General features: G+C 40.0%; 1 protein-coding gene across 4 annotated transcripts in view; it reads left to right on the top strand.

The window, feature by feature from the left end:
- Window positions 1-27372, top strand: part of DCLK1 (doublecortin like kinase 1) — a 262831-nt gene that overhangs the window by 17683 nt on the left and 217776 nt on the right. For all 4 annotated transcript variants that reach the window (XM_054068052.1, XM_054068059.1, XM_054068042.1 and 1 more), the window contains exon 3: window positions 7041-7387. In XM_054068052.1, coding sequence (XP_053924027.1) covers window positions 7041-7387 — 347 coding nt within the window. The remainder of the gene's footprint in view (window positions 1-7040; window positions 7388-27372) is intronic.

The following is a 27372-nucleotide window of genomic DNA, read 5'->3' as shown; positions in this document are numbered from 1 at the left end:
AGCCAGTTGATTCACATTGTATCTTCTCTAACAATTTCTTGGAAGGTTCCATGGTTTCTTATTTTAGGTGCTTTCCAGTTATTGTTCCTAAGAGTGCACAATGCCTATCTCGCTTGTTGCAAGACTGTGGGAATTTGGGGGGCAGAGGCAGAGGAAGTGTCTTTTTTTTCTTGGCTCTTCTGAGGAAAGAAAGAATTTTTTGTCCGAGCTGAACAAATGATGTGCAAAAGAAGTCCTTTGAAAGGTTTGAGGAGAACTGATTTAAAGTTTCTGGTGCATCTGATTGCTGGGTGAACGTGGGTAGGTCAGACTTAATTCCTGTAGATGCTCTGTCTCTTTTGCACTGTTGAATTTTTTCAGACGCTGCAGAAAGACAAGGCAGCAGTCATGTAGTTTAAGTAGGTTATTACTCTATTAACTAACACATTTGGAAACTATAAAGTACTAACTTATATGGTTCAGGTCATCTTCCTTTTACAGTCTGCTCTGCGTGGGGAGGGATAGTCAGAATTCTTTGTCCTTTCCCCTGAGAAATTGCTTTTCAGCCTTTTGCATGTGCAAAACCAATGGGTGGAAGAATCACAGAGACACAGAATCACTAGGTTGGAAAAGACCTCCTGGTCGAGAATCGAGTCCAACGATTCTTATCAACCACTAAACGATACTCTTGAGCATCTCATTCACCCCTCTTTTAAATACTTCCAGGGATGGTGACTCCACCACCTCCCTGGGCAGCCTCTGCCAGCGCCCAATGACCCTTTCTGTGAAGAACTTTTTTTCTGATGTCCAGCCTGAACCTCCCCTGGCGCAGCTTGAGGCCATTCCCCCTTGTCCTGTCCCCTGTCACTTGGGAGAAGAGGCCAGCTCCTCCTCTCCACAACCTCCTTTCAGGTAATTGTAGAGAGTAATAAGGTCTCCCCTCAGCCTCCTCTTCTCCAGGCTAAACAACCCCAGCTCTCTCAGCCGCTCCTCGTAAGACTTGTTCTCCAGCCCCTCACCAGCTTCGTTGCTCTTCTCTGGACACGGTCCAGAGCCTCAACATCCTTCTTGTGGTGAGGGACCCAGAACTGAACACAGTACTCAAGGTGTGGTCTCACCAGTGCCGAGTACAGAGGGAGAATAACCTCCCTGGACCTGCTGGTCACACCGTTTCTGATCCAAGCCAAGATGCCATTGGCCTTCTTGGCCACCTGGGCCACTGCTGGCTCATGTTCAGACAGCTGTCATCCAAGACCCCCAGGTCCTTCTCCTCTAGGCAGCTTTCTAGCCACAAGAAGGGCAGGTTTACCTGTTGCATGGGGTGCTGGAGCTGCCAGTCCCTTCCCTGCTCTCTTGATCTCTTTATTGCCCTGTCTCTTGGGGGAATAGACAGCAATGAATGCTGCACCGAGCTTCCTCGCCAGGATGCCTCATTCCCACAGTGTGCAACTACTGCAGTTAATCCATGTCTAGTGGGCTTATAAATTAACTTTCCTTTCCTTGTATGTACTCTCCCATAAGGAATCATGCTGTCTCCAATAAACTGGAGGTTCTGCTGCCTCACAAAGAAGGGGCTGGTTGTTCCCTCTCTGGTTGCGTGATTCAAACAGGTTCTCAATTCCTTCTCCAGGGTTTTTACCTAAGACCAGCTGGCTTCTTTATGAAGCCATTTTAGGCCAAGTCGCCTTTACCACAGAAAAGCAATGCAAATAATCCCTTGTAAGAGATAATGCCTTGATCATTCTTGAAGTGAGAGTATCAGCAAGCTGAAGAAGGGAACTAATTACTAATACCAATATGCCAAAGAGGGAATCAAGGACTTGCAGTAGGAAGGCGCCAGTACTTACCGTGATTCAATGTCTGCTTAGCAGCCACCCTGTGCATGGGTATTATTTTTTTTAATTATATATTCAATAGATGAAGCATGTAATGAAATTCTGCTGTGTCCTATAAGATCTATTCTTCAGTGTTACATGGCTCTAGTGGTTCAGCTCTTGTTGAATTTTGACAGGTGTGTAACTGCAAGTAGTAGGTTTCAGTTTGTCTCTTTCATTTTTTTTTTTTTTTTTTTTTAGCATAAACCATATTTTGGGATCTGTCCCTCTAAATTAGCTTTTAGATCAGCTTCTCAATTCTAAGATTTATTTTAATTTCTCCACATGGAATTTCATTGCGCAATATAAGTTATAGGATTCCTGGTTCAAAACTGGCAAACAGGCATTGGGTATTTGTCTTTGGAAGTGTTAAGGTGGTATGCGTTGCATTTGCACTGCTGCTGTGAAGAGGTGTGGGGCTGTCGGGAAAGGGTTGCTTTCTAACATTTAGTAATTACTATTTTGCTAGATGTTCGATATCCCAAAACAGCTGGGTGTCCCCCCTTCCTTTTTCTAATGGCTATTGATACTGTAATCAAGAGTCAAAACTTCATTAGTGACAGCTGACTGTGCTGTGAAATGCTCACTCCTGTCTCTTGGGGAGCTGCAGTCTGGTAGACACTTTAGGTGGGCTGTCTTTTCTGTGCTTCTGTTTAATCCAACATCTCCACAACACGTGTGTTTTTAGAAATCTAGTGTTTGGAAATTGTAATCTTCTTCTTCCAGCTTCTTCTTAGTCAAAGCTGATGTTTGTGGACTATATTTGTGCTTAAGCCTGACCCTGAGTTAGAGCAGATGGTGCTCAGCGTGGTTACCTTGGAGGTGTATTTTCCTGGTGCTCTGGAGCTAGGGAAAACAACTTGCTGCTGGTATCACCTGTCTGGTGATCACAGCTGCTGTCTCACCTCAGGTGCAAGTAACAAGGGTGAGGCAGTTTTAGTCAGATGTTACCAAAAATAAAAAGGAAAAGTAAAAGTGTGTTATCACCTGATAGTTTTTGTGAGTAAGTATTTGTTAAAGCAGAAAGTGCATATTGAACTGGTAAGGTACGTCCCTTGTGAAACTTATTTGCAGTCCTCTCTGATAGGTGGTAATGGAAAGCTCCTACACCTGGGTTGGTGCAATACCTGTTTTCAGTATGCTATGGGGGATGATGTGATTGAGAGCTGCCCTGCAAAGAAAGATTTGGAGTGCTGGTTGATGAGAAGCTTGACCTGAGCCGGCAATGTGCGCTTGTAGCCCAGAAGGCCAACCGTATTCTGGGCTGCATCAAAAGAAGCGTGGCCAGCAGGGCAAGGAAGGGGATTCTGCCCCTCTATTCCTCTCTTGTGAGACCTCATCTGGAGTATTGTGTCCAGATCTGGAATCCTCAATGTAAGAAGGATATGGAACTCTTGGAACGGATTCAAAGAAGGGCTACAAAGATGAGCAAAGGAATGGGACACCTCTGATGTAAGGACAGGCTGAGAGAGTTGGGCTTGTTCAGCCTGGAGAAGAGAAGGCTCAGAGATCTTATAGCAACCTTCCAGTACCTGAAGGGCTACAAGAATACTGGAGAGGGACTATTCATAAAGGCTTGTGTTGATAGGATGAGGGGCAATGGGTATAAACTGGAGAGAGGCAGATTTTCAATTAGATGTTAGGAAGAATTTCTCCACCATGAGAGTGGTGAGGCACTGGCACAGGTTGCTCAGGGAAGCTGTGGCTGCCCCATCCCTGGAAGTGTTCAAGGCCGGGTAACTTGGGGCCTTGGGCAGCCTGGTCTAGTGGGATGTCCCTGCCCATGGCAGGGGGGTTGGAACTAGATGATCTTTAAGGTACCTTCCAACCCTAACTCTTCTGTGATTCTGTCCGTTCAAGAAGGGGAGCCAAAAGAGTTATTTATAATAAACTAAACATAAATCTTCTGGGTAGAACATGTATGGTCATTTGTTTATGCACTTGGCCTTTGAGAAGTGAGTTTCAATATGAAGAGTTGTTTTTAAGAAATATTTGTGATTTCTTGCAACTAAACTGAAGTATTTCTCTGATGGTACTGAACCCCAAAAATCTGAGGGTTTTTCCCCTCTGCCCCCTCCTAAAGTTGCTGATGCATTTTAAGTCTTACAGCAAACACAAATGGAGACAAGAATAAATTGGTTTAAAAAATTCTGAAAGAGACTTCTGTGAAGTATTTCATAGAACTGGTATTTATTTTATTAAACACACTCTTATTCATAGTAGGATTTTTTTCTCCTCTACAAAGCACTACTGATGTTTCTTAAAACTTGTTAATTTTACCAATATGATGGTGTGGGCACATTCTGACCTTGCAGTAACTGAGTAGATAGTGCTAAAAATATTGTATGGGGACATGGCTAAAAAAGAATATGTAGTGTTTGATCACTCTTGGATCGTTACTGTAGCTAAGCCTTCCTGTTCTGATGGACATATATCTGTCCGTCACATATATACAATGGATATAAGGAAGAGCTTGTATTTGTCTCTTGTAGAGTTGGTGTCAGCATTCCATCTGAGATTCCTTTCTTAACACTTTAGCTGTTTACTACAAAGTGCAGATTTACTTGAATTTACACAGTGACTGGTAAGTGTTCAAATGTCGTACTTCATCTCCTACTCTGTACTTTGTTCTGCTTTAGAAGAATGCTCTTAAAAAAATAAACAAGGAAACCGAAAATCCTTTTACGGTTCTTGCTTGATCTTATGCTGTCATTGCATTTATAGAAACATAGAATCATTTAGATTGGGAAAAACCTCTGAGATCATTAACAGTAGATCTAACACCAAGCCCACTACTAAACCATATCCCTAAGTACCACATCTATACATCTTTCAAGCACTTCAAGGGATAGTGACTCTTCCCTGGGCAGGCTGTTCCAATTCTTGATAATCCTAATATCCAATCTAAGCTTCCCCTGGTGCAGCTTGGGGCTGTTTCCGCTCATCCTATCACTTGGTACTTGGGAGAAAAGACCAAAACACACCTTGCTCCAACCTCTCAGGTCGTTGTAGAGAGCAATAAGGTCTCCCCTCAGCCTGCTCTTCTACAGGTTAAATAATGCCAGTTCCCTCAGCCACTTCTCATAAGACTTGTTCTCCAGACCTTTCACCAGCTTTTGCTGTCCTTCTCTGGACACATGCCAGCAGCTCAATGTCTGTCTTGTACTAAGGGCACCAAAACTGAACAGTACTTGATGTATGGACTCACCAGAGCCAAGGACAGGGAGATGATCACTTCCCTGGTCCTGCTAGCCATACTATTTCTGGTACAAGCCAGGGTGTTGTTAGCCTTCTTGACCACTCGTGCACATTGCTGGCACGTATTCAGCTGGCTATCAACCAGCACCCCCAGGTCCTTTTCCACTGGGCAGCTCTCCAGCCACTCTTTCCCAAGCCTGTAGCAGTGCATGGGATTGTTGTGACCCAAGTGTAGGACCCAGCACTTGGCCTTGTTGAATCTCATTCAGCTGGCATTAGCCAATTGATCCAGCCTGCCCAGATCCCTCTGTAGAGCTTTCCTTCCCTCAAGCAGATCAAAACTCCTGCCCATCTTGGTGTTGTCTGTTATTGTCTTTCCTGCTTAGTGGTCCATCTTCACGTGTTGCTCTGACTTTGTTTTCTTTTGCAGTCCTTCCGCTGCTTTTCTGATAATCACTGTACAATTTGTTACTGTCTCACCATTGGACTATCATGCCAGCACACTTGAACCTCTGTTGTATTGGGACATCGTGTCCCAGTGGATTCCCCCTACCCTGCATTTAGTGTGTCTATCTGCCAGCATGCCCTGTGTGCTGTATTTGCTGTCAGGTTGGGTGCCCTCAAATCCTAAAATTTGTCCAGAAGTAAAATTGAAATACTACTTTTTGTTTTAATAATTGAACTATGAGTCCCCTTTCCTTAGGGCAGGGATCATTAGGGAAATCTTTGATTCTTATGTGCTTTTTGGCATAGGGAGTACATCATTCAGTTTTCTTTTGTTTTTGTTTGAATACCTTGCACTAAACTACTGATATAAAGGCCTCTATGCTGTTAGCATACACTGAACTGCTGAACCCAGAAGAATTGCAACATCTCGTTTGTTTTTGTGGTATTGTTCAGGATAGAATTTTATGTTATTTGTAGTGGAGTTTAACTGTAGACTGCAAGAAGGTGTGGTCTTGCTGGGTCTAGTATTGTTTTCTTTGGTTTATTTTTACAGACGGAAGGTGAACTGGATCAGCTTGTTGCAGAATTAGTATTGTCTTTGTTATGTTCAAGCAGATCACCGAGCTGATCCAACTCACCCAGTATGACTGGCAGTGCAGTTACTCAGACAAGCTCAAGGGAGAGGTTGAGACCACCCAAGTGGGTCCCACTTTCACAGCAGCCTACAGCTGGAATGGATTAAGGTGTTAATCAACAGGGATGTGCTGGTGTTTGCTCGGTATCTTCTAGTTCCCAGAAATTGTGTGGGTGGGGTATTTGTGAAAACATTTAGTTTTAGATAATGCTCCAATAGAAATATTAGCTGTAATCCATTTTTTTTTCTTTAAAGTGTGGTGAATTTGTTGTGAGAACTCTGTAATTACTACTCTTTGCCTTCCTTTCCCAACCATATTATGTATTGAGTCAGTAGAATGATAGAGTGAGATTTCTTTCCTGTTTGTAACCTGGGATTATGCTACTTAAAGCTTTAAATAATCAAATGTTAACAAATCTCCTATGACACTTTCATCCACCTTTTATAGAAAGCTATTTGTAACCTATAGTTTTCAATAACATTTCAGTTATTTCCTCTGGAAGTGTTTGGGGCCTGGAAGTGTTAGGAGCAGGCCATTTAAGCGTGAAGGTTGGGTGACTACTGTGATAATGTGCTGGGACTGGGCAGCTGATTAGACATGAACACTGCTTACTGACAGCAGTGGTTCCCACTGCAGATGGTATTTTCTGAAAAAAAAAAAAACCCTGCTGCTTTCAAGGATTTTGTAACAGAATTTTCTAAATGGTTAGCTGTGGGGTGATCACTAAAAAATATCTTATAGTCTTTAGCATCTGAGAAGGGAAGAGATCAATACTTTATGGACTGTAGATCAAGAATGATGAAAATAATGTTTAGTAATTTGGGAAGGATTTGATTTGTTATTTTACTGTTCCACTCACACCCCACCTCTAATCTTACTTGCTCATCTGGTGCTTTTGTTTCCCCAGGGGAAAGCTATGTATGTGGTTCCATAGAACCCTTCAAGAAACTGGAGTACACAAAGAATGTAAACCCAAACTGGTCAGTGAATGTTAAGACAACTTCTACTTCTCGATCAGTGCCGTCTCTTGCCACTGCTAAAGGAGGTACTCCAGAAGCAAAAGAAAATAAGGATTTCATTAGGCCTAAACTAGTCACTATCATCAGGAGCGGAGTGAAGCCACGGAAGGCAGTCCGGATTCTGCTTAACAAGAAGACAGCACATTCATTTGAACAGGTTCTTACTGATATAACTGATGCCATCAAGCTGGATTCAGGGGTGGTTAAACGCTTATACACACTAGATGGAAAACAGGTAAGAATTTTCATGATGATTATTCTCTGTGTGAAGAAAATACAATTTTTCAAAAGGAAAAGCAGAGCGTGTTAGTAAAAAGATACTTTGCTCTAGAACTTAAGACTAGACTTTCCACTGTTTATAGTGTACTTAAGATCTGTGAGCAGTTCAGTAATGTATGGTGAAACGCTACTTGGCCTCTGTGATGGTCTTGTCATTCATGATAAATAATAGCTTTAGATCTGATAGTCATAAGTGTGATGTGGTTTTGGCTCTGCATCCCGGAAATGTAGGATGTCATTTTAAAGAAGATCATTCTGTTAACTTGTTTCAGCTTTTTCTTGCAGCGGTTTCATGAGTCATTGTACTTGTCTCTAAACTCTAAGAACAAACAGTGAGGACACATTGCACCAAGATAAATGCAGGCTTACTGCTGTCCAGACCGACCAAATGCTGCAGCTAGAATGGACTAAGAAGATGATGCAAGTTAGAAAATGAGTGTGCTTTTTCCCTTTTGCAGGAAAACAGGTAGGGTTGCGTGTGGTGCCAACATTTATTGAGGAGCCTCTTGTTGGTTACATTTTATTTCTTCTATGAAATACCTCCAAGCAGTGTCTCTTCTGCTGACTTATTAAACTGCAGTAGGGGGAGATTTTTGAGAGGCTTCTTATTAAACTTGAGGATGAAAAAAATATTACAGAGTAATCCTACTTCTTTTCTGTCTTTCATTTTATTTGTAATTTATCTACGGACATGTATTAATTATAGCAAAACTGGAGAAGCTGTTAACCTCGTGAAGGTCAAGCCTAATTTCAGCATGACCTGAATTGATTTAGAGCAATGGTGACTCTAGAGAAATAAGGTAGATACTTGCATTTACAGATGTAACTTATTAAACTGAAGAAATGATAGAAGTATAAAATGTGAGTAGAGAGATGAGCAGTCTCCCTGAAAAGCAAGAAGCTGCTAGAGACCCGAGGTTTTTCTGCTGTAAGATAGCTATGTTTTACAGATTCTAGGATCAATGATTGATAGATATACAGCTAATAGTGTAGCTTTCAGGAGATGCTGCAAAATATGCTTGATACAGGTAAACACTGCCAGCTAGATCCAGTGATGATTGCAACATATCTGCAGTTACTGGGGTCAATATTCATGCGTAGCTTTGGAAACAGCTACAGCTGTACCTTCTGGAGGGGGCTGGTTAATGGGCAAGCTGCTTATTCAGAGCACTGGTTCAAATTGGGGCCAAGTCTGGCTTTACCAGAAATCCCTTCCACTGCTGTTTTCTATCAGTAACCTCTGACACCAGTTACAGACAGTGGTTGAGTTCTTGATGACTGCATACGTGCCTGTAATGATCCCATTACTGTGACTTCGTTGGAAACTTTGACCTGGAGCAAAAATGTGGGTGTGAAGTTCTGCAGCTAAGGTAAAGCGTGTGGGTTTGGGGAGGCTCTCAACTCCTGTTCTTCTTACATTGCCTCATGCTCCAGGGAGCACTGAGGCTAGTAAATTTGAGGAAGGAGTTGGTATTTTGAAGCTGCATGGGTCAGTGGTGGCCTCTGCTGTGACCTTGACAGATGATCTTGAATTACTATTCCAGTCTCAATAAAAAGGGATGCATATCTGTGTTGTATTATAAATAAACTTGTGGTCTAGCTATCAAGAAAGTTGATGTGGCCTGCTTTCTCCTGGATAATGAGCTAAATTTTGGCTTTTATATTCCAAACTCCCCTTTAATGGTTGTGCTTAAAACAAAAAAAATACCTTTATACCTGTTTCAGAGCTCTGGTTGCTGGAAGTAAATAGGACTATGCTAGTAGAGAGGGGGAAGGGAAGACCAGGCTGTCCTGGACCTGAAAAATGTTTAGTTTTCAAGTCATGTTATTCGAGGTGAGCTTAAATCAGTGGTGAACTTGGACATCTGTTACCTATCTCGTAACCTGAAACCCTTGTGTCTAAAGGCGCTCCTGGGAGACTGGCGTCCACAGGTATTCGCTCCTTCCTATTCACTTCCGATTCACTTGAAATTGCATAGATGGCTGCCTAACCCTGCTGGTGAGGATGGGATCTGGGGGCAAGGTGTGTGTGTCCTCTGTCAGTGTAACATAGACTTTGCTCACTACATGTACGAAGCAGCTTTGCTGGCAGAAAGGGAAATGAATGATCCCGTGCTCCGCAGGAGCAGCCTTTTGCTTCCCACTGCGTGGGGAAGTCATTGATTTCCTGTGCTGCTAGGCAATTGCTGCTCCATTTTTCTCTGCCAAAAGCCTTATCTCCCAGATGGTGTTGGGGGCCCAATGATGGATTTCTTTATTACTAAACTCGAGCTGTGAATAATTACTGGGAGGAAATGCATGGTAAATCCAAATTTTTTTCCGGTAGTGTTTATAGTTGGGAACTTCTAGCATGGCTCATGTTGGAGCTTGGAAAATTCTGGAAAAGCCTATGTTCGGAGGTTAAATCTAACAAATCTGTGATTAAATCTTTCATCACTAACTTAAAAAGCAATAAAATCTTAAGGCTCTGAGCCAAGAGAAGTACTTGACTGCAAAAATAAGAGAATAAAGTTCTCCTAGGATTATTGTTTGGGAATGTAACTTGCAAGAAAGGCTATTCTGTGCAATCATCTCTTTATGAGGCCAACACTGGAACTGCCCAGCCATGGCCAAAAGTGACATGAGTCTCATGTTGTACAGATGGGCAGTAAGGAATGTATGCTGTTGCTGAGTATTATCATTAGATGCCTCAGACTAATCAAAAGAGAGCAGTAGGAGTCAAAGTCTTAACTGGGCATCCGAGTCAGGTGATTGTCCCACACTGACTACACATTGAGGAACGCAGCTTAAATGCTCCAACAGCCTGATTAGTTGGGATGTTCTGTTTTGTATCTCTAAAAGACATTAATAAATACTATGCTCGGTTAAAAGGAATGTAAATAGTGGCCTATAAAATTTGATGGCAATGTAAAGAGCTTGTCTTGATGAGACAGGTAATGCTCGGACAGTCAGTCCCTGAGGAAAGTTACAATTAGTGCCTTCTATGTTTTCCAATTGCTTGCCCTATCCCAATAACTCCTCTCAGTTTTGGAAAATTCAATTTTTCGTACCGTAAGTGATCCTGAGAACTACAAGGAGCTTGATTAAGTAGGTGTCTTGTAGTAGCTCTTTCTATTATTTAATGCTGGAATAGCAAAAGAAGGGGGTGGGGAACAAAACCCAAGAAAACAAACCCCAAGGAAATTAACTGATCTTGTCTCATCAGGTCAATGTCAGTTCAGGGACTGAAACTTTGTTTTCGACTATTGACTAGGTGTTAAATTTAGTTTTGTTAAAATATAGTTCTCCTTGTTACAAACAGGGTGAATAGTGGTTTATTTGCAATCCGTTATAACTTATGTCAATATAAGTCATATCAGAATCTGAGTTTTTACTTCAAGGTTTCTGAAACTTTAGAATACTAATTTGTGCAAAATAGAACATTAATTTGTGCAAAATGGGGCACAACATACGGCTGCAATCTGATCCTATAGTGTGTTGGTGGCCTGCATTTATCTCACAGCTCAATTATTAATGATTCCTCAAAGCAGGATAGATTTCATACTGTGTCTAGAATAGTATAAGTGTGGTTTTATGGATGTATTTATTTGCTGACTGGTACAAGGAAATGATGCTATTTGTACTCTGGAGGAAGAGATAGAATTGCTTCTCTGTGCGATCCTGATGGATTTGAAGAAGATGGTGGGGCTCTTCAAAGTGTTTAACAGTCTGATGAGCTCATGCCAAAATTAAAGCCTGTCCAGGCAGAGGTCTTGGAGTTTTTTTCTTGCCAACTTTGCTGTAAAAGGAGAACAGAAATGGAATGAGTAGATTTAATGGCTGCCTGTAGGAATTTGGATCATGAGGGCATGTACTTATTGTGAATATTACTATTTTTTTTTTAGATTGAAATGTTGTTTAAGTGCATAAATAGATGCTGTTAATATTCATCCTTAATATGCTTGCTCAGGTACTTCTGCATTGGAGGAACACTTTCTCATAGCTAAAATTTGTCTTGCTTTACTGTAGCTGCACCATTTCAGCTTGTTTTTTAACCTTCCCTTAACAGAAGGTGTCATTTTTATTTGATATGTAATGAAATATGGTTTTATAAAAGGCCTGGTTTCTGTTTACTGACGCACTTCTAAAACAACACCAGAGATTAAAATGGGATAATACTAATGAAGGCCACATATAATAGCAAAATTGTGAAACAGTGCCATTTTTAGGAGTGTTATGGTGTGTGTATTTGTAACAGGAACTTGCAGTTTGCATGTTTAGACAAAGACTACAGTCTGGGCAAAAGTGCTTTATCACCTTGTGAGTCCTTAATTTGCTTTTGGAAGAACAAACATCTGGTTTATAATGGGACCTACTTATTTGAACAGGTGGCTTGTTGTTGCTTAACTAGATGAGGTCATGCAAATTATTTTTCAGTTTATGTGTTATTGTGTGGATTTGTCTTCTGACAGCTGAGTGGTCAGTGGTAGAGATACCAGAATAAAGGTCACTATCTGAATTTTTTAAAAAAATATGTTATTTCAACTCAAATTACCTTTACAGATATGAAATACAGTTACTTTTACTTAAAGACATACCTTACGGAAGTGTGCGTGGGAGGTGTAGGGTGGAATGGGAGCAAGTTCCTCAGCCTTGCTTTAAGCTACTAAAATAGCTTTTTAAAAAAAGGTGGCTGCAAGGAAAGGAGACATCACAGCACTTGAAAGCTTGAAGCTTCTTCATTGAGTGTAATATTGTTTTGGTTTTTATTGGAACCCCGCTCTAAAGTTATTATCTTATGACAGAAGTAAAATCCTTTTCCTGTGAACTCCCCTCTAAGAAGATGTATAATATGTTAGTTTTTAGTAAGGAATTAATACTACAGTTTTAAGAAAGTACTCTCTCAAGAAAAAGAAAGCAACTGTTTGCACCTTTGACTATACTGAGCATGTGCTTTTTTATTGTTTTATGCTTAACAAGTGGAAAACATTTAGTAATAATGACTGTATTCTACAATAAATTCTGGCCAAATCTACCCTATTGTAGGATGGATTAAAGATCTCTCATGTCTTTCTCTAGACATGAATTGTCCTTGGTACAGAAAAGTCTACATAAAGCGAGGTAGGTGTCATTCATTGAAAGTTATTCACTTCTTAGTATTTGTGTAGTGTATGTTGTAAAACAGTCGAGGCAAAATGAATGTTAAACAAAGCAAAGTTTATGTGCAGCCAGTGACTTGTTTTGTGTGTACTCTGTAATTTTGATTCACATTAGTGTTTGTAATCAGTTCCATTCTTAATATAGAAGGTGCACTTAATTTTAAGGGTGACTGGTTGTGTGTGTTCTTTATTTATTCTTCAGTTGTAGTTACAATCCACTTGAGATGCACGCAACTTAAAATTATTCCTACTTTGAAAAATGTTGGCAACAAGTGTTATTTTCTCTTGTGAATGACCTCTCCTGAGTGCAGTAACTTTAACTTCTCTCTTTTGTTGAAAGCTTTGGAGTTCCCTGCCAGCCGCAGCCACACAGGAGTGGTGTTGATTAATCAGGGAACCATGGTGAATTCTCTGAGAGATGTAGCTTTGCAGATACTGACTAATTAGGAGCAAACATTAAGTAATATGGTTTCTGCAGGCCACACGAGCATTTTAACAGGGGAGCAACTGCTGGGAAAAATTAGACTTCTGTTTTTGAAGTGGTACTTTCATATTACAGTTGAAGACGTGATAACCATTGTGCTTGCACTGTACAAGCTGTTCCTTGCTTGATGTCTTCTAATGTGAATGCTAGACAGCAATACCTCTCAGAAAATACCTGTGTTGCTTAATTTTAGACATGAAGTTTATTATACACTAAGTTTAATGCACCTCACTTTCCCCCTTTTTGCCTGCAGTATATTTAATAATTTTTTGTTATTTTTTTTCTGGAAGGTGTACCATTTCAGGCTTTAGTATTTTGAAACTAGTCTTGGAGAAGTACTTAAAAGATGAGGGTTTTTTTTTTTTTTCTCAGTGCTGGTGAACAGACCCCTTCTTGAAGATGTGAGAGACTGAAAACCAAAAAAAAAAAAAAAAATGATCAAATCAATCACTGACTGAAAATTGTTTGTCTCGGCAGGTGTTGATGGGCAACGGGAGTCTTGGAAGATTCTATCAATTCCTTTTGAGAGAAATGGACTTCAATAACAAATTAGACTAGTAAGAATAGCATCAAAATCTGGTTCAAAATCATTCAAAGACGCGCTTGGTTAGTTTGCTGGCAGTTGGTATTATCCTGGTGTTAGAGGAGAGCTGTGATAGGTCCTTGTAACTCTTGGTAGGCTGTTTTAATGTCATATTATGACATTGACTAACAATTTCAATTGTTACTCAGATAAAGTCTTCTGTAGAGAAGTGAACAGAAGCCCATTCCTAATTGAAAGCAGTGTGTTCATTCATTTGTCTAGGGTTGGTTCCTATTAAGCCGAGACTGACAACTGTGTTGCTCCATCTCTAAATGCTCTCTCACAATACAAGTTCCCACGGTTGCTAACTGGCATCCCTTAGGAACTGCAGGCTGACTTTGAAAATTAAGAAGATGTCATCTTTTGTGGCCTTTAGATTGGCTTTCTTGTTGTGCCAAAGAAAAGCTGTTATTAATTGAATAAGACTGAAAACTTGCATATCTGATTCAATATTCTTTAAATATCACATCAGTCGATCTTACTGTGTTAGAAGCGTATACAGATACTCATGAGAGAGTTTATGTACAGTCAGAAGCCTTTTGTTAAGGAAGAGTAATTTTCAGCTTCTCAAAGGTGTCATGTATTTTGTAAGCGTGAGGAAGTGTGCCTCAGTGATAAAGAGACGGTGTGGTCATTCAGAACTATTAGTTCTGAATAAGTGTCCTTTTCCTTGACATCTTGACTTTGCTTCATTGCTTTAAATGTATGATATAACTAAGAAGACCTTCTCATCCAGCTAAGTTCTGATTTGAGTGTTGCTGGGTAGTGTTGTGAGGAGAGGAAGGGCAAATGTAAACGTTGCAACTGTATGGTCTTGTTGTATATGATCTTTTTGCTTATTTTTGTAGTGAAAGGGGACTTGGAAAAGTGCTTACAGATTTCTCTGATGATGCTGTATGATTATTTTGTGGACACAGGTGTAACATTACTGATGATCATTGAAAAGAGTTTCCACTGCTCAGTAACACACTCTCCTCAGGACCTCTGGCAGGCACTCTGTCAACAGCTGAGATACGTTTGTTATGCTTTCAAATAGTAGTCATTTTATCTGTTCTGCACCCCCATCCTGTTAAGATACCGTATTTCATGACTTTCACTGAACAAGCTGAGCTCAATAGTTTGAAAGCATTGCAGTAGGTATTGTAAAACTCTCGTGTTCACTGAGATGATGTTATTTTTACTCTCTGAAGCTGTTATTGTTAGCAATATTTTTCATTTGCATAAGTAAGCGTGGTGTGTGTATTGAAAACAAGTAATGTTCACAGACTCACTATTAGTGAATCTTGGATTTTCTAGGTTAGAATCATAGAATACCCTGAGTTTGAAAGGACCCACAAGTCCAACTCCTGTCCTTGCATAGGACAAGCCCAACATTCACACTGTGTATATGAGGGCATTGTCCAAATGCTTGTTGAGTATTGTCAGGCTTGGTGCCAGAACTGCTTCCCTGGGGAGCCTGTTGCAGTGTTCCACCACCCTATGAGAGAGGAACCTTTTCCTTATATTCAACCTAAACCTGCCCTGGCACATCTTCCTGCCATTCCCTTGGGTCCTATCATTGGTTGTCAGAGAGAAGAGATCAGCGCTTGCTCCTCTTCCGTCCCTTACAAGGAAGCAGTAAACTGCAATGAGGTCTTCCCTCAGTCTCCTCCAGACTAAACAAACCAAGTGACATTAGTTGCTCCTCAAAGGACTTCCCCTCTAAATCCTTCACCAACTTTGTGACCTTCCTCAAAAGCTAGAAAAAAGAAAATGTGTTTCTTTTCCTTCTAAAACTGTTTGTTACAGGAGGATTAAGAATTTCCATCCATTTAGCAGAACTTTAAGTAACATCAAAAGAAAAAACCAAACATATTCCTCTCACAGTTTTTTTTGTAGCACATGTATTTCTTTCCTAAGATAAATAAATTATATAATAATAGGAAAAACTTTTAGCACTGCATCCAGCTTCTTAGAATTTAAATATTTGCTTTTTAATGTAAGCATTTTAGTATAATTCTGTCCTTGGATTTTGCACAAACATTGGGAAAATCTTGGCAATCTCTCTTTTGAAAAAGTTGAGTTAATAAACTGAAGGCTAATAACTTTTTAATCAAACTCAAGTTCGAACAGCTACCTGAGACTTAGTGCAAGTATGTCCTTGATTACTTATTTCTCTCCAATTACATTTCTCTTCAAAAACCTTTCTTCTAAGCTGTTGTGTAGAAGAAAATTCTTCTGTGAATGGTAAATATTGAGAGGGCAAAAAAAAGTTGGAGTCAGTGATCTCTAAGGTCTTTTCCAACTTTATGATTCTATAAATATTCTATCACTAGGCGTATTTTTCTGTGCAATCCAATCCTTTAATTTTTCTCTACCTATTGATAGGAACCAAGATTTTTAAACCACCACAAACCATAACTGATACTGGCAAAATAGTTCTAAAACTATTGATGCTGTAGTAAGTGGTAGTGACAGCCCAGTTTTGTACCTTCTTTTTCTAATTGAACTTTTATGAACCTAGTTTCTTTTCTGAAATTGCAGTCAACTGTGAATCATTTTAACTTATTTTCTGTACTTTCCAGCATCTTATGCCATGCGTTTTGCTTTCTCTTACAGTAAGTGGCAAGAAACACAAGTACCTTGGAGATTCTACCTATTTGGTCTGGAATCCCCTCTCATGGTTCCCTTCATGTTCAAAGCATGCGTCTAGGGCAATGACATACTTCTCAGATGCTCATCAGGTTAATTAAGATGAATCCAGGTCTCTGCTTCTAGAAGGATTCTTTCTTAAATGAATCCTGCTGTGTATAGGGATCTGAACAGGCTGGACTGCTGGGCCGAGACCAATGGGATGAGGTTTAACAAGGCCAAATGCTGGGTCCTGCACTTGGGGCACAACAACCCTATGCAGCGCTACAGACTGGGGGAAGAATGGCTGGAGAGCTGCACGGAAGAGAAGGACCTGGGGGTGCTGGTTGACAGCCGACTGAACATGAGCCAGCAGTGTGCCCAGGTGGCCAAGAAGGCCAACGGCATCTTGGCTTGTATCAGAAATGGGGTCATCAGCAGGTCCAGGGAGGTTATTCTCCCTCTGTACTCGGCACTGGTGAGACCGCACCTCGAATACTGTGTTCAGTTCTGGACCCCTCACCACAAGAAGGATGTTGAGGCTCTGGAGCGTGTCCAGAGAAGAGCAACAAAGCTGGTGAGGGGGCTGGAGAACAAGTCTTATGAGGAGCGGCTGAGAGAGCTGGGGTTGTTTAGCCTGGAGAAGAGGAGGCTGAGGGGAGACCTTATTACTCTCTACAACTACCTGAAATGAGGTTGTGGAGAGGAGGGAGCTGGCCTCTTCTCCCAAGTGACAGGGGACAGGACTAGAGGGAATGGCCTGAAGCTCCACCAGGGGAGGTTCAGGCTGGATATCAGAAAAAAATTCTTCACAGTAAGAGTCATTGGGTACTGGAACAGGCTGCCCAGGGAGGTGGTCGAGTTGCCTTCCCTGGAGGTGTTTAAGGAACGGGTGGATGAAGTGCTGAGGGACATGGTTTAGGGAGTGTTAGGAATGGTTGGACTCGATGATCCAATGGGTCCTTTCCAACCTTGTGATTCTGTAATTCTGTGATTCTGTGATTCTGTATAGAAGTTAGAGATCATATTCTGTTTCCTTACTCGGTGTTTCTGGGAATTTCTGCTGTGAATTTCAGTAGAAGTGGGACTGAGATTTAGGGGATGTTCAGGGATAGCAATATTAAGTACTATTGAATCAGTGATGTATAATGCATTGTGCGTCTTTACCCCTCCATTCCACTTTAAGCTTGAAACTTGTTTGTTCAATCCTGTGGGAAGTATTGACTTAATCTCTTCTGAATCTACGTCCCCACTGCTGTGTGCGAGTTCATGGGGGCAGAATGTCCAGACCAAATCGGATTTAGGAACTAATACAATTACCAGTAGGTTAAAATATTTCCATTGTTCTGAGTAAAGAGAGTAGTGCTCTGAAAATAACTTAGATTTTTATAAATACATTGAACTCTTGAGACTGTTTTCCTTATGTCGCTGGTTAGTGCTATGTGACATGGTGTATATCATGTATAGTTTGTTCTTAAATTTTATTAATGAGTTTCTTGTATGTTTTCTCTACAAAATTTTTTTTTAAGTAGGTCAGACCACCTGCTACAAGGAGGTGGTTTTGCTTGAGAAGGCTGCCAAGGACGGAATCAAGCTTCTTCCATAGAACTGAAATCTCAGAGGAAAGAAAGTAGTAAAGAAAAGTAGTAAAGAGGGTAGTAAAGAAGCCTTTGAGGACTTGAGGTGTGCAGGCAGGGTATGATACTTTATGCATAGAGAAAAATGAGCACAGAAAGGTGTGAAATTATCAGAGACTAGTGAGTTTCACTTTAGAAAACAAAACAGAAGACTGCAGTGTGCTATCACTGGAACCAGTAAAGCATTACAGGGTTTTTAATTCAGTCAGATGTTACTGAAAATAAAACTCATGCTAAGTAGTTTAAGGTTGATTCCTTCTCCTAAATCAGTTGTGTGGATTTGGTATGCCATTAAATGCTGGGTCTCAGACACTTCTTTTAAATAAAACCCCTCTGAGCTTTAATAGATTAAAACTGTAAGAGACATTTACTCACTGAGTGAATGGAGAGTGAAATCTCAGCCTGAACTCCTTTTAATTATCTTTTTGGCTTGGTTTAAGCAATGATTTTCTCAAAGCTGCCAGGCGGTAGGGGAAGATTGAGGGCATCTTGTGGAATTGCCAGGGTAGAGTGCCTTTGACTAAAGGTAAGGGGTGTTGACTGAAACGCATATGCTGACTTTTTAAACATGAGAATGTTTGCTGTTTAAAATACCTTCACCTGCCTTCCCTTGCAGCCAGGTTATGTGTCTGTTTTTCATTAATTTGAATTGCAAACTGCGGCTGCTGCTATATAGCATGCTTCCAAAAGCTGAACCTTTGACTCTTTATTCTAGTTGTCCCTGAAATGGCCTGATGTCTCTTGTTCCCTTGATTCTTATCTGCCTCTGAATCATGTATTCATTTCTGAAGGTTTTCGAGGAGACTCCTTAATTTTCTTTGAGTTTTTAATTACTCTTGTGTATTTCAGTATTACTTTGTTTTGATTTCTAATTGCAACTCCTATCCATTTAAAATCTAGCAAATACTGACAAATGATTCTGTCTGTGTAGTTTGTTCTGTGTGTGAAATGGTCTCCTGAGCAAAACATCTAGATTCTGTAGTCCAGCTCTTTTGTTCTATTTGTATATCTAGTAGGCTTATAATCAAAATTTCTTTAACCTTCTGCTATTTCTTCACGTATAAAATCTGTGTTTGCATCTTACACCCACACAAAATCTGAGGTAAGCTAAAGCAATATATGGAGTTTCAGTGGCATACTTACTTGCTCCTTGAAGAGGAAATAACTTTGAGAAGGAGGTGAGTGTAACACGCATGTGTTGTGGGAAATTGCACACTAGATAATGAGAAATCTTGTGTTCACATGGGAATAAACTCCTGCATGCCATAATTATTTCTTGGATAAGAATACAATTAAAAATATAGCAGCTCATGATCATTTAAAAGCCCATATACAACATTGTTGATTCTGTTTTTTGTGAAAAAGAATGCTTTAGGGAAAAAAATTGATACATGGACATTTCAATTTCTAAACCAGAACACGTCTGTTCTGGGGCAGATTGAGTAGCATTATGAATACTCTGGAGGAATCTGTTTAAATAGAGTGTGATCTTGATGAATTGGGAACATTGACTGCAATCAGTGTAAAATTTAATAAGGCAAATATGAAGCAGTTAATGTAGGAAAGAATAATCAAATAGCCTATCAGAAACAGAGGAACAGAGACCAGATGAGAGTGCAGTAACCATGATATGTTAAGGTCTTTAATGTAAGAAGCGTTAAACATTTCATTGCTTTGAGGTGGTGGAAAAAATTATGTATGTATGAAGGACAATGGGACATAAAAGTAAGAAGCGCTTAGTGTTTGTGCAGGTGGTTAGGATCTTTGTGAAAGCAGGTGTTGACAGTTGCTTTTATCACCAAGGATAGGGAGACTCAAATTTCTGTACTTTAGGTAAGGGTACAGGTGGGCTACTATTAGCATTGATTGCTCGCAGTATGGTGAGCAAAGGTCGAGAGTGATGTACTATCTAAAGGGATGAGATAGGAAAAACAGGGCTATTCTAACGGGCTCAGAACCAGGAGCATTGATGCTTGAACTTTTTGTGCTTTTTTGGTTAAATTTAGCAACAAATAAACTTGATATGAACATTCAGTATCTGTACTACAGACATGCCAAGCAACCAGGTAAGGTCTCTTTGGGGCTTCATTTCTATAATGCAAGAGTGAAAGGAAATCACACCTTTTATAGTCATGTATAAGTATTCCAATAGTTAATAGAATTTATGTCTGACATTTTCAGTTGAAAGTATTTGTCAAAATGAATACATTTACCCAATAACTTTTGGTTTTGACAAAAGGATATTCAGTTGGATGGTTAGTTTGCTTTTTTTTTTCTAATGAGTTTCATTAAGACATGAAGAAGAAACAATGCCGTGAACCAGAAGTTAACCTTAAAGCATTTACTAAACTATAAGTGAGGGACTGAAGGAGCAAATGGGTGATGTTTAGTAGCCATTGTGGATTAGTAGTGTGGTAGGAATAACACCTTCCTAAAAATGCTTTCAACCAAAATTATATTGAGGTTTTATTTAAATCTCATTTAAGCAGCAATATTTAAATTTGGGATCCTGGTATGTAGCTGTCATATTTGGGTTGTTTGTGGGGGAAGGGAGGTAATGAGAATGAAAGGATAAGACTTTCCTTTCTCTGGCAAGTCTTAAATGACACTGTAGGAGGAGTAGCTTTCAAATGTGCCTTCCTTGTGAAAAAACAAACTCTGCAGATGGAGGAGGGCTGTCCTAGAAAAGAAAATTAAGCTCTGTTTCCTTTTGTGCTGAGTCCAAGTGAATGCCAGTCATCTTTTGCAGCATACAGCAGGAACTGCTCTCTTAAATGTTACAGATGGAATGGGAGAGGACTAACTGAATGTCACTTTGTACCTCTGTAGGAAGAGGAAAGCTTTAACAGTGCTTCGGGTTAGAGAAGAAAGAGGCGGTGCTCTGAACAATGACCTATATGGTGGCTATACTGATCGAAGCTCTTCAGCACTGCCTTCAGTTATTCCCTTGGGAGGTTCTCCTTCGCCTTTAGTTTTCCACTGCAACGTCTTGTCCTGCTGCAGCAGGAATGTTATGATGTTGTGCAGTCATCAATCTTCTTTCTAAGCAGCTTGTCAGAACTGAACATCATTCTGAAATCCTGAAATGACAGGCAGCCTTACGGTTCCAAATTTTTTTCCCCAAAAGAACCTAGGCAGAGTGTGGGGGAAGTTTTTGTATCCCAAACCAACCGTTGTCTGTGTGTACAGTGTTTCCTTCCTTTGTTAACAAAGCCTCACTAAAAATGTGTAACAACTTTCCTTAGCCTTTACCCTGTATTATTTTAGATTACTCGCTGGAAATAAGTAATCCAAGCAGATTAGAAAAGGTGACAAGTCATTTTCAGCCTGTCAAGTAGAGCTGGAACAGATTCCTGAGGTGCATTGGGTGTGTGCTGTGTTAGAAAGAACAAAGACACTACCTCTGCAGGCAGTCCTAATCAGGGTTAGACAGAAAATGCTGGATATCCAGCAACAGTAAAATGGGAAGCTTATGCGAAATAAGACTGAGACACTTTGTCTTTAGTAAGGTGTACATAATACCTTTGCAATTTAGTACTTAATCTCAATCACTTAGAAATGCAGATCCAAAGAAGGAGAGGCTGATTATTTAGCAGTGAACGTGACACTGAGCATGATACTGGAAAAATCTGCCCTTCAAGAGGAGAGAGATTGTTAGGAGGACAATATATGGTTGTCATGGATGGTGCTAGTAGTCTGGAACAGTGAGGCGAAGCACAACACAGAAGAAACAGCAAGGAGAGGAGTTTGTAGAAAGCAGCACAGAGCTACTGAAGACTTGACATGAAAAGATCACTCACCACCTTTACACAGAAGTCTGTTACATGTAGGTCAGGAAAATGAATGGATTTACAATCCTGTGAAACTCTTAGCGGAGCCCTGAGAGCAAAAGGGTTATTGGTAGGCGCTGCTGAGGGAGGAGCAGCTGTCTTCTGGCAAATCCCAAAGAAGGAAGGGAAGGATCCTAGCAGGGTAAATGTTCCTCCATTTTCAAAAATGTAACAAGTGATTTAGAGTGTTCTGCCATCTACATAATCTGTATGTATCCAAGTACTTATGTTGGATCTTTAGCAAGTCTTAAAAAATTTATGTTGCAGCCATATCTCAAGAGTTAATTTGGTGAAGCTGTAGCTGAAGCTAAGGGAGGGGGTTTTCAAGTAAAAAATTTGGCAGACAGAAGACTGAGTAGCCTAAATTTGTTTGATCTTGTTAGTGAAACCGTAATTTGGTGTTTTCTTCCCTTTAAGCAGCTCTTTTCTCTATGACTTTAAAATCTGTGGGCTTCACGTTCTCAAACTTCCTTTCTCAGAAAAGATTTAATTGCTGTGAATAATACCATTCTGAGTCAACGGGCTACTGCTCTCATTCATAAGATTTTGTACCCTGTAAAAACTCTCTTCAGATATCTTATTTCATTCAATTGCTTCTACATTGCCTTATGGAGGAGAAGCAAGACTTTCAGCTACTTAGCAATACTGCAAAACAGCTGGGCAGACTGTATTCTTACTAGTTTTCTCCCTTTCTTTGGGGAAGGTGGTGTGTGGGAAGGGGCAAGGAGGTATAGGGGTTGTTGGTTTGGGGGTGTTTGTTCCTCCTCCCAGTAAATGTAAAGTGATTTCCTGAGCAGGAGTCATAGAATCATTAAGGATATGGTCAATCTACACTGAAAAGAATTTTTCTTTTCTTTCTTTATTTTATGACCCTGCATAATTTAGGTTTCATTTGTTCAGAGATTCCCATGTAAATCTTTGCTAGTCAGTAACTTGCCTATCTGGGAATGGGAGGTTGGAGCTCTTATGTGTGCCTAAATGTGCATATGCCTGCAATCCAGCACTCACATTGCTTCTGTCGAGAACAAATAAGGAGTTAGATTTTTTTTCTGCAATTTTTTTTTTCTTCCAGTCAATATTGTCTGTTACAGAAATTTGACATGGTGCTATCTCAGTCCCGTCTAAGTAACTTCAATATCTGAAAGTTAACTGCGTGTTTTTCAGACAGTGTTTCTCTCTAGAAGTGATGACATGGAGCATTGCTATGCAGGAAGGCCATGGCTTATACTTATACCTATAGAAGGCCATCCTTGAGCTGGTGGAAAGCCCTAAGTCAAAGAGGTGAGAAAGGGTTGCACCTGCAGGGAGGGGCGGACAGGACAGGTGATCCCAAACTGACCAATAGAGTATTTCATCCTGTATACGTCGTACATGGTATACACTTGAGAGATCACAAAGATATCTCTTTCTTCTTTGATGGCTGACGTCCAGTGAGGACCTCCTCTGTCTGTTTGCCCCTAATCCCAGATCCGTGCATTCCTGAGCCCAGCTCCCTCCTTCCACTCATCTTCTTCCCTGTGCTTGCTCTGCAGCGTTTGTGGTGACATGTAGTCAGTGAGGGGTGGGGATGCAATTTTCTATATTTGTTTATGATTTATTATTTTCTTCTTCTGATTATTATTGTTGTTGCTGTTGTTATTGTTATTATTGTTTCATCAAAGCTGTTTTAGTTCAGTTTCCAGCCCACAGCTTTTTCTTTTCATTTTCCTTTCCTCTTTCCATGGGGGAATGACTCAGTTTTAGCTGCCAAAATTGGCCAGGCAAAACCATGACAGGTGGATTTTCACCCCATCTTCTCCCTGCCCCTTGATTTCCTTCAATTTTATGAAGTTTGGTTTTGTTGGGAACTAGTACTGAGCAAAGTCTGCCCAGACTAGTCCTTAACTATGGTACCCGGCTTTATAAGGGAATAATTTTCATAGATTTTGTAGCATATACAACTGTCCTTGAAGAGGAAAATATTACTAGAAAGTTTGCGATGGTTCTTCCTTGATCCTGCTCCGTCACATATAAATGTGAACTATCTGCCAGTTGCTTCAAAATATTTGTTAATTTTAGGCTGTCACCAACAGAGTGATTATTTTAACACTGCTGCTGATCTTTAGAGAATTGTGTGCTTTCATACAAAAATGTGAAAGTCTTTGCTTTCAGAGTTATTGGGAAATGTTTGCTATTTCTTGTGTTTCAGAATGATGAAGGATCCTTAATCCGATGGATGTTTCAGGATGAGGAATGAAGGAACTGTTAAAATAAGCAGTAAACTGCATATTCTTCATTTAATATATATCATGACAGATACCTTGTTCCAATAAGTTAGTAGTTGGATAAAAAATAGAGAGTTCTAATCTGAGTAAACTAAATTCAAGTAGGCAGTAAAGAATGGATTTGTCACTCAGTGTTGTGCAAGTGTCTTCAGAGTATAATGCTGTCAGATATCCAGGTGGAGTTTTATTGACTTCTTGGGATCAAGGGAAGTTCAGGTAGACTTATGACTGGACTGTATCTTCAGCAGAAGAAAATTAGGACTGCTTAGTGCACAGCTTGTCTTCACTTCAAAGAGTGGAGAATGTGTAATGATGCATTTCAGTGAAATGTCTCAACAGCTGACATGCTAATAAAAACTTCTTACATTTCGGACACAGTGTGTAAAGCGACAAGAATATGTGCCATTCACCTTTTTTGACTGTTTGCTAAGGTGAACAGTGCCTCTAACTCTTTTAAGGTATCTGAATTTCCAAATAGTTGATTATAAAACCACTTCTGAGATACCTAGATAAGTTTCTTACATGACCATTGAGTGATTGTGGTCTGCACTCACAGATTTTCTGCTGTTCATTGTCCAGTTAATGAACTCAAATTCTTCTCATCTTGTTTCATATTGCTGGATTTCTCTGACTCAGAAGTTACTGTAGCCCTGTTAGAGCTTCATAGCAGATAACTTCACAGACAGTATATGGTACATCAACCCTTCAGGCTATAAAGGTTACATTTTAAGCTCTACTTGCTTTTAAAGCTCTCTGGAGAAGTTGTATGGAGTAGTATTTGTCAGGTTGTTAGGGTGAGTCTGTCTGTGGTGGGAAATAGGCTGTTATTATGTAATGTAATACACTGTAGAAACTTCTTGGAAGCACTCTGTAGTTCAGAAATTATTTCAGTATTGCATTAAAATTAATGGGATCTGTGCAGAATTTGTTAGTTTACAAAGCAGGTAAGGTGTTAAAGGGAATTCAGGGAATTGTTCTGTTGGGATGCTTTTTTTTTTCTTTTTATAATTCACGATAACTGATTGTGTAGCATTTCTCTGGAACAGCTGCTTTCCTTTAGCTCCACTGTATTTTATACACCTGACAATTGTGATGATAATCACCAGTGAGAATACTGGTTTTCACAGTTCATTGAATAGCTGAGGATGAGTACACTGGTATGACTGATTTCTTTGATTTGCAGAAAACATCAAGAGGATGCATTTTCTTTTAAATTTGCTGATGGGTTCAGTTCCAGGCTATTTTCCTATGAAAATATAGTGTCTGGACTATTAATTCCAGTATTGCTTAATACATTTTGAACCTGTTGGCCTGCTTAAGTCACACTTGAAAGAGCAATAGCAATTTTGAAGTGGTTCCAATGACTTTATGGAATTTTATGGCTGGGTAGAAGGGGCTCAGGTTGATGCCCTTGGTGCTACAAGCACACTTCTCCCCGTATGGAGGTGAGGCAGACAGAACTGTTCTCAGGTGGGTGTTTGGCAGCACTGACCAGCCAGTCAGTAAACAAAATAGTTACCGTGTAACCTTAACTCCATGGAGATGTCATGGTGAATTGGAGAGCACTGAGGTTAACATGGCAGGAGGAGAATCCATCCTGCACCCGTCTGTGAGTATGTGTCTCTGAGCAAATGTGCTCAAGCTTTCTTCACCTCTTTTGGTCTTGAGTATATCGCGTGAAGGAGTTAAGTTGCCTGGCTAGGCAGCTTATCATACTAGCTTTTTCTTTGAAGAGAGGACTTGTTTTTATATTGGTTTCCTTTCCTGGGAAATGCAGCATATGGTGGGTTTTTTCTGTGCCTTATTCACTGTTAAAAATGTATGCCTTGAGTGTGCTCTCCACCCGTGCACATAAGTAAAATGTAAACGTTGTTAAAATGCTTTTGGGAGATGGTTGTCTCTGGCATCTCTCTAATTACTAAAGAAGATAAAATTTGCTACTAATAAGTATTTATTAATGAGAAGAAACTTGAATGTACATTCTTTAACTCATGTGAACGATTATGCACACCATTGTTCTGCCTTTTTCCCGTGTGAACACTTGCTTTATCCAGCTTACAAATGTTCCAGGCACACCCCTCAGCAGTTGTTCTGTGCCTATTCACCTTAGCTCCTCTTCCCTGAAAGAGAAAACACTGGCTGAAATGGAAAGTGTTCCCCTTCAACTCCAGTATAAATCTTCAGGTGTATTTTCCAACTTGAACCAAAGGGAGAAAGGAACTACTTGATGCTGAGGCAATGAACTATTAGTTTTCTATAAACCCAATTTTACAGAAATAATGAGAATTCCAATTAGTAATTGAGTATTTTCATTATTTTTTTTTAAATGATGGGAATGCTGTAGGAAGTAACACAGAACATACCCACCCTATTTAGGGTTGCATTTACAGTTGCTTTGTTTCAGACTTTTTATAAATTAGTCTTTCCTGTTTCCGTGGCAACTCAGTTGTCTGCATTGGTTGCCAAGGAACAGCTTCTGCTGCACAAAGGACAGGGACACTGCTACAGAGTGATTTCATTCTTGGCACTGTAGGCAGTGGAAGCAAAAGCTTGATATTCAATGGAGTATGGCCTTCGTATTGACTATTAGCAGGAACTTTTATTTTTTTTTAGGAACTTTTATTTTTTTTTTTTAGGTGTAATTGAGGTGTTGGCCTCAATTCAGCCGTAAGAAATCTCTTGTTATCTGTAGCTACAGGACTCCCGTGGAAAGGTGTAATAGCTGCATAGACATAAAGCATAGGAAAATGCATTTTGCAGAACAGTTTAACCAACCATACAGTAAATTGTTTTATTCTCTGGTTACAAAATGATTTGCTTTTACAGTGCAAGACAAGTCCTGATTCTGTGATTTGCAGAAAGCAATTAAATGTTCTCTTTCCACATATTCTACTAAAGTAAAGATTAAAAGTGAGCACTATTAGGATAAACTCTTGGACACGTCTTCCTAGACTCTCTGAAACTACAAAGTATTTTCTTATTTGACCTCTGGTAAAACTGCAATCTGGGTTCCCTTATGATCTTTCTTTTAAGAAGCACAAACTGACATCTGTCATCAGTTCGTCAGTTTTCTAAAATGAACACAGATAGAGGGAACATATTGTGAGTCATGGTTCTGCGTTAGTGTAAAATTTTATTTTTGAGGCTGCTTTACAGCCATCAGTTCTATGGATGGGAATGTCTGTGTGCATGGTCTCAAAGTAGCTACGGAATTTAGTTGGAATTTGTTACAATATAATATATATATATTTTCAAAGGAGAATATTAATCTGCTTTTTAGTTTAGTTAAGTGGTAATTAGGACAAAATAGTGTACAATGCACATAGAAGTGCTAATAATTCAGTTCTGTGAGGGTGAAAGAATGAGAAAATTGGACTCTTCCTCAGAGGCTGGTG

Source organism: Cuculus canorus, chromosome 1, assembly GCF_017976375.1.
Source record: "Cuculus canorus isolate bCucCan1 chromosome 1, bCucCan1.pri, whole genome shotgun sequence".
Taxonomy (NCBI): domain Eukaryota; kingdom Metazoa; phylum Chordata; class Aves; order Cuculiformes; family Cuculidae; genus Cuculus; species Cuculus canorus.
This window is presented reverse-complemented; position numbering and strand designations above follow the sequence as displayed.